Below are 10,008 nucleotides of genomic sequence, written 5' to 3' on the forward strand. Positions count from 1 at the left end.
AGGGTCCAAGCACAGTCAAATACTCACAACATAACTGAAGGAGCAGGAATCAGGAATGCAGATTTGAAGGAGCAGTACCCCCAAGGCAGTGACCAGGAAGTACATCCCTGAGTCTGAGTACATCTCAGATGACCGAGAAAGAGAACTCTCTCCTACATATCCAATAAGGACAAGAACCAGAATTAACATCCAGGCTGCGGTCAAACAGAGCCATCAGAAGAAGATGTCCAGTACATCTGATGTGTTTAAAGGACCTGGCATCAGGGAGACAAGTACTCCATTACATAATAAAGTCATCCTGAAACTTTTCCAGAGACCTAAGCACTGAAGAGCTCCAGCATGTCCACTCATCACTTCCTTCATTGAGGAAGCCATTCCTGGACCACTGTATGTCATCAATCATGGGTCTGCTGTTGCCAGATTTCCTGTAGTAGTACTAGTGCAGTAATGGGTGTCAGCAAACTAATTCAGATTGCTCCTAATAAAGGGGCCATGAACAAAATCAGTGATAGTAAGAAGATCCAATGACCTTTAAACTCCCAAGGGGCCACTTACCTATTATGTTTTTACATGTACTAGAGTCCAAGGGAATGGGAAACACACTAGCATAAAATACCTCAAAAGATATTTCACAATGTGTTTAAAAGTACTTCTTAAAAGGAAGTATAGGATTTCTTAATATCACTATATTGGAAGTACATTTTTTACCCTATATTTAGAGTAAAATCAAATACAAATCTTTGGAAACTTTAAGAAAATTATGACCTGATATTTTTCAAAATAAAATTTATGAAGTTTGGGGAGATACGCAGGAGGAAGAGCACTTTTCGCGCAAACACAAGAACCCGCATATGGACCACCAGAAGCCATGTAAAGCCAGACACAGTGACGTTGGTCTGCAGACCCAGTGTCCCTCTGGTGAGGTGGGTCTGGAGAACCAGGAAGTTGCCAGGAGGCTAGCCTGGCATGTGCAACACCAAACAGGTGGAAACAGAGGACTGACACCTAAGAGTGTCCTCTGACTTCTACATACATGCTGTGGCACACACACACACTTTCCCAAAAAGTCCTCCTGAAAACAAACAACTGCCACATATTCAAAGAGAAAAACATTTCTGAGTAGAAACTTCATTTGTTGGGAGACAGTCATCCTTCCCCATACTAGAAAAGCTTATGAAAAGCTTATGAAAAGCAATATGAGTTAGAAAAAAAGACCAGTGGCGGCAAGGAAATTAAAATAGCACGTGAAGCCGATGATGCAGGAAAATATACAGTGTTTTCAATGACACCAACACATACAAAAAATACAGTTACGAATATTTCCAAAGCAAGCAAATGGCATGAGGAAAGATTACCTCATTTTTATTTGATAACTTTAAATAAATGCAAATATACCAGATATACATATGATCTGTTCTAATTTTTATGAAGGTAAGCTTGTAGAAAGTAAGTTTGATGTTAAAATCTATTTCATTCACATTAAACAAATCCCAAACCATTATCCAAGTGCTGACCCTCAGTTATAAAGAATTCCTTCCTCAGATATTTGGTTTACCAAGAAGAGGAAATACGCCTGAGCAGCCAGCTAAAAAGCCAAAACGAGTTTCCTGATTGCAAACCTGTAGGGTTTTGCTTCTCTAAAGCTTATCTGGAGTCTGAGCTGAGGTGCTTCGGGTGCTCTGGACTAGTGCTGGGTAGTATGAAGGTGCGTTCTGACCGAGTACTTAGACAACACGCTCAGAAGCAAGGCTCAGTGGTCCTGCAATGCCGCATGGGCAATAGCTACCAGGAACACCTCAGAACCACAATGCATTTCATTTTTAATTCATTTACCCTTGCCAGAATTTCCATGACCTTGGTTCAATTATACAACCATAAGGAGTGTTGTGGCTCACATTTCAATACATTGGAACCTAGGGTTTGTAAATCTCTCATCACAGTGCGTAAAGAAGCCACACTACGTGTTCCCTCGGAGTGGTAAAGACAGTGGGAACTTTCATGTGCATGATCACCTGCTATTTTCATTCTTTTCCAAAAGAAAGGGAGGGGTGTATCTTATTTTTAAAATTCATATGATAATTCCGTTTTTTTCCTCCAAGCACTCATTTACATTTCCGTGACAATGACGACACACTTGCTAAAAGTCATGCATAATTTTGTTACTACTAAAATTGTGGTATTATCAGTACCACTTTAGTTATCTAGACTATTTTTTCACCATTACAAGTAAAACACTTTCCATATCACACTAAATGTGAACAACTGGCAAAGCTCCTATTCATTTATTTTCTACCACTCACTTATTGCAACTCACAAACCTCAGTTTACTCAATATCACTAACGACCACAGCTGCAGCCATTGCATATCAGGCCAGTCTTTTGTGTCTAAATATTGATACTTTCCTTTGTAGGTTTCCAGGCCCAGCAATTTGCCAGATGTACACGTTAGCTAAATAGGGCTAGAGGGAAACATTACACTCCAAGATCCTCTCTTACTGCATCCTTTTTTCCCTTTGGAATAAACTTCTGGTCCTTGTAATTGAAGAACGGGCCACACTGCAAACTCCAGATTCAGGGCTTCAGCAAACTCAGCCTCTCTTACTCTGACTTTGAAAGATACAGTTTCTGAAACCAGACCCACATCCCACCTTAAATTTCTTATAAAATTAAGTTAACAAAATTGCTTTTAGGAGATTGATTTTGACATTGTTAGATTTGTTAGTGGAGTTGGTCATTTACATTAGGAATTTTCATTTTTAAACTGTTCCTTCCCCAAGATTAAACTATATTCTTTGAAGCAATATTTAAAATACCCGACAAAACATTAACCCAAATAATATTTCAGTATAAGCTATTAAAAAGCCAGATGCACTTTATGTATAGACTTGAAAATGTTCTCCTTCATGTTGTTGTGCATGGAGTTTCATCTAAAGGCACAGAGGCTGCTCTTGCTATGTTTAAAGTCATTCCTCCCTACACCGAGTAGCTTACCCACCTCTCCTTTCCTGTTTTCTTCCTGTGAAAGCAATTGCCATAAAATTCCTTTAAAAATGAGCAGCAATAAAGGTTTAACAATTATAAACACTACATGCTTTCACTTAGATACTAAAAATTGCAACATACGCGGTCCCCAGTTTTTCTGAAAATACTGACTTTCTGATTCTAGTGAAATATAATTTTAGTAACTCATCAAGACAGAATACATAAAATTGGCATATTTTTGATAGGCACACAGTTTGAGAAAGCATCTTTCCCAACTGCAGTATAGAAAATGGAATGCATCTGCTGTGACAATATGGTCCAAAATGTGAACAAGAATCAGCAGGGGAAAAACGATTTTTTCTTTCTTTCTTTCCATCTTATTGACAAAGCAGAACACTTGAAATAATACATGAGGAGGCACTGTTGTAACTGTTAGTGTTTTTCAAAAAGTGGCTTGATGAAAGAAAAGTTAATGAGAAGGCTACATGGGGGCCGCAGTGTTAAGCTTAGTTGGTATAATGTGACTTCCAAATCTTCCCCTCAGCACTCAACCTGATTTTCTTTGGTTTACGTCTCTACCTAGTGTCAGAATGCAGGCACATATGTTGTTGGGACCTCATGCTGGTCTGGGGGTGGAGAAATGGGAAGTGTGTTGAAGAACATGGCTGATGGCAGGAACAAGCAGAAAATAAAACAAATTTTCAAGAATTTTCCTAATTTTCCAATGAATTGTGTTTTTTGTTTGTTGCCTTTAAGTTTTTGTGCAATGGTAATCAAAATGCAATAACAAATGCTTTCACTGTCTTATCTCGATGTGTGCCCTTCTGGGCTGGTGAACAATAAATAGAGCTTCACGTGCTATGAGTTCTTCCCAGTGCCCAGGTGGCTTAGGATGCGAAGCTGATTGATAGTCAAGGCAAGCCCCTGAGATGAACTTGGAAAAGCATGATGCTAAACTGAAGCCTGCCCCTGGGCAGCGTAATGAATTCAGTTCCAGGTTTCAATTCCCTTTCTTCTCTTACTATTTGGAAGTGGGCTCAGCTCCTTTAAGCTGAACAAAGAGCTCAGTTCCTGTTAGCTCAGCAAAGAGGTACTTCTGTAGTCACAGTGTTTAGGAAACACGCCTACAAGCCATTGCAGAGGACACTCTCTACTCACTGGTGGGAGAACAAGACCCCAGGAGCAGCAGAGGCAAGGACATTCCTGGACCAGGCCATACACTTAGGGCTTAATGTTGGTTCTGCTTGCATTCATCTATTATTTTTTTAAACTTTACTTCAAATTTTACAATATTTTTCTGATATCTACATTGAAATATTGGTTCCTTATAATGAAAAGCATGTGATTTTTAAATGTAGTAAGATGTGCAACAATGCATCAGAAATTAATGTAGATGATCTGTTGAAAAATGTGGTAGGGATGGGGGTTTTACAACACATGCAAACTTGTATACCTCAAGCATTAAACAGATCGAAGTCATCCCTAAGTTAAGGGTTAGAAGTTCACAGGACTGGAGAGAATCATGGGAAAGATTCTGAAAACTGACCTGTGTACACCCCTCCTTGTGTTGCTTCCTAACCACACATCTGTCCCAGAAAGGTCACTCAATTCTTTGGACATTAGAATAAACAAGAATTTCTACAGGACTCCTGTGAGTACCGAAGAGTGTAATGCTATAGAGTGCCCAGAATATGATGAAATCACACACTGTAGTATTATTTCAGTATGGGCTCCAAAACAGCTTAGATCTTTTTGACACAAAAGACATACTAGTGATTTTTGTTTTGTTTTGTTTTTGGTTTTTCAAAATACTGTTTCTCTGTGGCTTTGGAGCCTGTCCTGGAACTCACTCTGTAGACCAGGCTGGTCTGGAACTCACAGAGATCCACCTACCTCTGCCTCCCGAGTGCTGGGATTAAAGGCGTGCACCATCACTGTCCAGTCATACTAATGTTCTTAAAATAAAAGTTGATGGATTCAAAACTGTTTTGGTTTTTAAGGGGGTGGGGAGGACACAAAGATGAATTCTGCACTGTTTTTGTTTTGAAAATATTTGCAATTCAATAGACTGCAAAATAACTTTATAAATTAACTTTCCCCATAACATAATAGGTAACATTATTATTATGATGTTTCCTAAAAGTTAGGAAAAATAAAATATCAAAACAATCTCTTAAGGTTAAAATAAATGTGCATTGGGGCTATATAGAAACTCAAAAGCATTTCCTTTATCTCGTAGTATTTGAGATATCTCACACTATTCTTAGTTGTCAACTTGACTACACCTGGAATTAGGCGCAACCCGAATGAATGGGCACACCCTTGAGAGGTCTTTTCTTAATTAAGCCCTTTGAAGAGGGAAGAACGTCTATGCAGAGCTTTCCAGTGGGAAGGCACATCTGTAACCAAGCTCTTTGGAGGTGGGAGGAGCCACCTTTACTCTGGCCACACCTTCTGCTAGCAGCCTAGGTACAAGACAAGAAGACTTTCACTTTGCTTTTGAAATAAAAAAGAAAGAGTTCTATTTGGGTCTGTTTCAAGACAATAAAAGATAAGTTATTTGGTCTTTCTCTGCCAATAGTGTCCACATAATCTGATATAATAAGCTTTCTCTGGAACATCAAATGCTTGCTAGACAGAAAAAAGAAAATAGTAAATAAGCTATACAGTTTTTTTCTGAGCTCTTCTTGCCTCACACAGCCGAAGAGTAAATTTCAGCAAATGGCTGAATTTTTTCCTAGCTAGCCATTGGTGTACTTAAAGTTTCAGTGTAATATCTGTCACTTAACATGATCAGAATTATTGTAACGGGAGTTAATAAGCTAAGACATACTGAGAAAAAAACAGTTTTAGGTCCCTTATAGGGTTGAATATTTGAAATATTTTCTACTGTGAACATGATTTGATAGACTTTTATAAAAGGAAAAATCCCTCTTAAAAACGATAGGAGTAAACGAAGTCACTTCATGGCTTAAAATTTCCATTAAAACACACGAAAACCTCTGGTCTGAATAGTCTACAGGGATTGTAAAGTAGCCTGTTTTAGAAGCACGTGTGTCTGATGACCTAAACTCTGGACCATAGGAACTACTTGACTAACTGGGATCCTGCAGTTCGTGGGACAGTGATCCACCTGCAGTAGGAAGTTTCGAGAAGTCACCAATTTCTGTGATGGATGAAGCCACAACTCCAGCTTTCTATTCTACACTCCCATGTCCAAGGTAGCCGTTTGCTTCAGGCAGCCCCATCTACAAGGCCACCCGCGGTTGCGATTTCTTTCCTAAGTTTTGGGCTATGTTGGTTTTTTTTCTTTTGCCAAGAAAATGCTTAGTTGGGCATGTTGCAGGGCACCTCCAAAAAAACACCCACGCTATCTGTGGCTTTTCTTTAGCTGTTCACTAAGCTACTGCTACTCACACTGCTGACTTTGATAAGAGTGACACCTGTCACTACTGTCACCACTAAACTGGAACGAAATGCTTCCTTTGCTCGGTTTCAGCTACTCAGGCTCGCTCGCCCACACCGGAACCCTCTTCGGGGAACGGCAGCCAGAAGCTGGAGGGGTGGCCCGCAAGCTCTGTCACCTGGCACTCACCTGGCCGCAGCCGCGCTCTTCACCCTTCAGCAGATCTTGGGGCTCGGCGGGACCCCGTGCGGGTTCTACGGGCGGTGGCGCCGGTTCCAGCAGCTGCTCCAGGCACGCGGTGCCAGGAAGAGAGGAGCTCTTTTGGTGGCACAGGTGCACTCCAGAGCCCCCGCGCCGTGCGCCTTCATCTCGGACGCGGTCTCCCCTCGGGGGCGGTTGGGGAGATGAGGACAGCGAGGACGAGGCGGAAGACGAAGGAGCTGAGTCCGGAGAGCGTCCGCCAGGAGGCGTCGCTCCGGCTGTCCCCGCGGCCGTCGCGGGCCCCTTAGCCACCGGCAGCAGATGTTCGCGTATGCGGCGGCGCAGCGTGGACCCCTGCTCGGCTCTGCCAGCAGCCCCGCCCGGCTCCAGGGGCTCCGGCGAGGAGCAGCACAGGTTGGGCTGCGAGGACGAGAACACCCGGTCGAGCACTTGCTTCCGCTTCTTGAAGCCGCTCCACCTGCTGCCGGTACTGCCCACACCGGCCACGGCGTCCTTCGTGGCCCTCGTGGGCGGCGGGGATGGGGTCGGGGTGGCCGCAGTGCGGCGCTCGTGGCCCCCGGTGCGCCCGCCCCCGCCGCCCTTGCCCTTGCCCACCCCCAGCTGCAGGTTCCTCCAGAGCCGGGCCTGGAAGGAGGGGGACGCGGCGGGCTCGGGCTCGCCAGCCGCGGCTGCCCGGGGCTCCATCCTCCACCCGAGGCACCTCCTGTCGCCTCCTCCTGCCTCTCCTCCGACCTCTCGGGCCGCGGCTCCTCCGGGAGCGAGGAGGCGGCGGTGGCGGCGACGGTGGCGGCCGGCGCAGCAGCACAAGCCACGAGTGCCCAGCGGCTTCAGGCCAGCTCGGAGCAAAGCGGCTGTGGCCGAGGCCCTCCTGCCGCCGGGTGTCGCCGCCTCGGCCGGCTGCACCTGCCCAGCTGGCCTGGCGCTGTCACCGAGCGCCCGGGGCTCCTGCAAAGTTTCGCGCACGGAACTCCGCTGCTCCAGTCCACAGAGCGCCCCCAGGCCGCGCCCGGGCTCCCCCTCCGCACCCGCTACGGGTTCGGGAAGCTGCAAGCATCCAGCGGACGCTGCCAGCTGCACAGGGGACCACACCCGCGCCCTCAGGCCGGCACCTGTCAGTGGCAGGGGCAGCCGCCTCCAAGCTGGGCGCGCACGCGGCTCACACCACAGGGCGCGTCCTGCCGTAGACGTCGCGGACCAGCACCCAGGCTAAGCTGCCCAGGACCATCCTCTGCTCCTAGGTGGGAGGGCAGGCATGAGCCGGGTGGAGCTGCGTTGGGCCTGGAGCCGGCTTGACTTGAGTATGGGTCTGCAGTCGCACACACAGCTTGCTTTAGGACGAACCTTGCTAAAGCAGATCAGACGAAGTGCATCCGAGTGGAGTCTATGTGCCCCTGGTGGGTCCCGCAGGGAGCTGCGCGTGCGGTAAACCTCTCCAAAGGCTGCCTCCACCGGGGTGGGCATCCTGGGCTCAAGAAGAGTATGATGATGTCTCCTGTCTAGACTTCATCACCATGCACCCCTCCAGCTCTTTGTTAGCGTGTGCGGTGACTTTCCTTATAATTAGGATCTAACAGTTCCCAGAACCTGACAATAAAGCTAAGCCTTAAAGTAAGTTGCAGGGTGTTCCCACCGGACAGAGATAGGAGAATGCCCACTGCGTGCGACCCTATTCGGAGTTCAGACTTGTTCTTTTCAAATAGATTTTCTCTTTTGTTACTTCTTGCAGTTTGCTAGAAGACTGGTTAAAAAAAAAAACACCTTTTTTGGTCGTCTTACTTTTCCCTTTCCCCCAGTCTATGCACCCAGGATCTCCCGACCCCACAAGAAGTCTCTGAAAGACGGGTAACGCTTCACCCTTCCCTCCTCCACCCCACCTCCCTTGGAACCTTCCATACAGTCTTGTTTGGTCACTTAGAGTGGGCATTCTCTCTCCTTTCTGCGCAGCAATTTACCCCGGAGATGTGGTCAGCCCGTCTCAGATTGTATTTTTCTTACCCTTTAACAGACATTTGTTGAGCATCTGCTATGTGCCAGCACTGGAGAAACAGTTGTGAACACATAGAGAGCGCTTGAGTAGGAGGGGTCAGGGAGTAAGAGCAAAATCAAAAAATGAAATGCCTCGGCGAGGTAATGAGAGTGCTATACCTTGATTGCTCTAATACTGAGCATCCCACTGAATTTGAGTTTCAGACAAATCACAGGTTCTAATATATACATACATCCCAAATATTACAGGGAACAAAGACCAAACGATTGTACTTGTTTAGCCAAGTCTTTTACTGAGTAGCTTGTATTTTTACTGAATCTAACAAGCCCATATTTAGGAGTTGTGTGTTATAATTGTGTGTGTAAAAATAATCTCTCTGAGAAGACTAAGTTTGAGATGATGTGAAGAGCTCAGGCTTCTTATTGTATAGCTCTCCCTTAATTATTAACCAATATCTATTAAACTATGTGTTTCATGAGGCAGTGGCTTACCCATAATACTCTGGCAAGTTACTCCTTTGGCGACTACACTGGAGTATTATTAAATGAGCATATGTGTCAAATCTGAATACCCGGAACACTTGGAATGTACGAGACAAGATTACACAGGAAGAAAGGAGCCAAGGAGCAACTCTGAAAGAAGATTTTCCTAGGAAGAGAGATTATTAATTGCAAAGAGGCTAAGGCAGAAACACGTTCATCTTGAGGAAGAAGCTCTAGAAAAAGAAGACATTGCAGCAATGGCTTGGGACTGAACTATGAAGAACCCTAGAACATACAAAGAGCTTTAGATTAGGGTAACAGAGGAAGACATAGTAGGGTACTGAGTAGTTTCTCCTAAGCCAATTGCATTTAAGAGGCTCATGGTGGCATCTGTACTGGCAGAATCGTTGAAGCTTAGGGCAAGTGGAGGCTTTAGAGAGGAACTGTGAAGAAGAGACAATGGTGGCTTTGCCTGAGGTGGAGGGAAGAAGTGGTGGTCTAGATCAGTGGTTTTCAACCTGTGGGTTGCAGCCCCTTTTGAGGGTGGGTCAAATAACCCTTTCCCAGGGGTCATCCTAGGCCGTTGGGACACAGAGATACTTACATTACAATTCATACCAGTAGCAAAATTAGTTATGAGGTGATGAAAATAATTTTATGGTTGGAGAGTCATTAGGAAAGCTGAGAACAATTGTTCTAGATATATGTTTAAAAGAAGCTGCTGGTGGGATTTTCTGGTTTAGACATGGGGTTTTCAAGCAGAATACAGCACTGTTTGCATCGTTTACCATCTATAATTCTCAAGCAACACTCTTTTAGAGATGAAGACTCTAAGTCTAGGTTGTAACATAGGACTGGCCAGGTCACTCTAAATAATTACCAGCTCCAACAATAGAAACCCCTGGTGGAAGGGAATCTGAAGCCTCATG

The 10,008-nt window shown here is 44.9% G+C and overlaps 1 protein-coding gene across 4 annotated transcripts in view; it reads right to left on the reverse strand.

Annotated features, from left to right (window-relative positions):
• Mctp1 (multiple C2 and transmembrane domain containing 1) overlaps nucleotides 1-7,410 on the reverse strand; it is a 521,330-nt gene extending 513,920 nt beyond the window's left edge. Inside the window, exon 1 of one of the 4 annotated variants that reach the window (XM_040728844.1) lies at nucleotides 6,578-7,410. In XM_040728844.1, the coding sequence (XP_040584778.1) occupies nucleotides 6,578-7,294 (717 nt within the window). In that variant the 5' untranslated portion in view covers nucleotides 7,295-7,410. The remainder of the gene's footprint in view (nucleotides 1-6,577) is intronic. The other 3 variants (XM_040728841.1, XM_040728842.1, XM_040728843.1) reach the window with 3 other exon arrangements.
• Nucleotides 7,411-10,008: the final 2,598 nt, after the last annotated feature.

Source organism: Mesocricetus auratus, unplaced genomic scaffold, assembly GCF_017639785.1.
Source record: "Mesocricetus auratus isolate SY011 unplaced genomic scaffold, BCM_Maur_2.0 Super-Scaffold_100020, whole genome shotgun sequence".
Taxonomy (NCBI): Eukaryota; Metazoa; Chordata; class Mammalia; order Rodentia; family Cricetidae; genus Mesocricetus; species Mesocricetus auratus.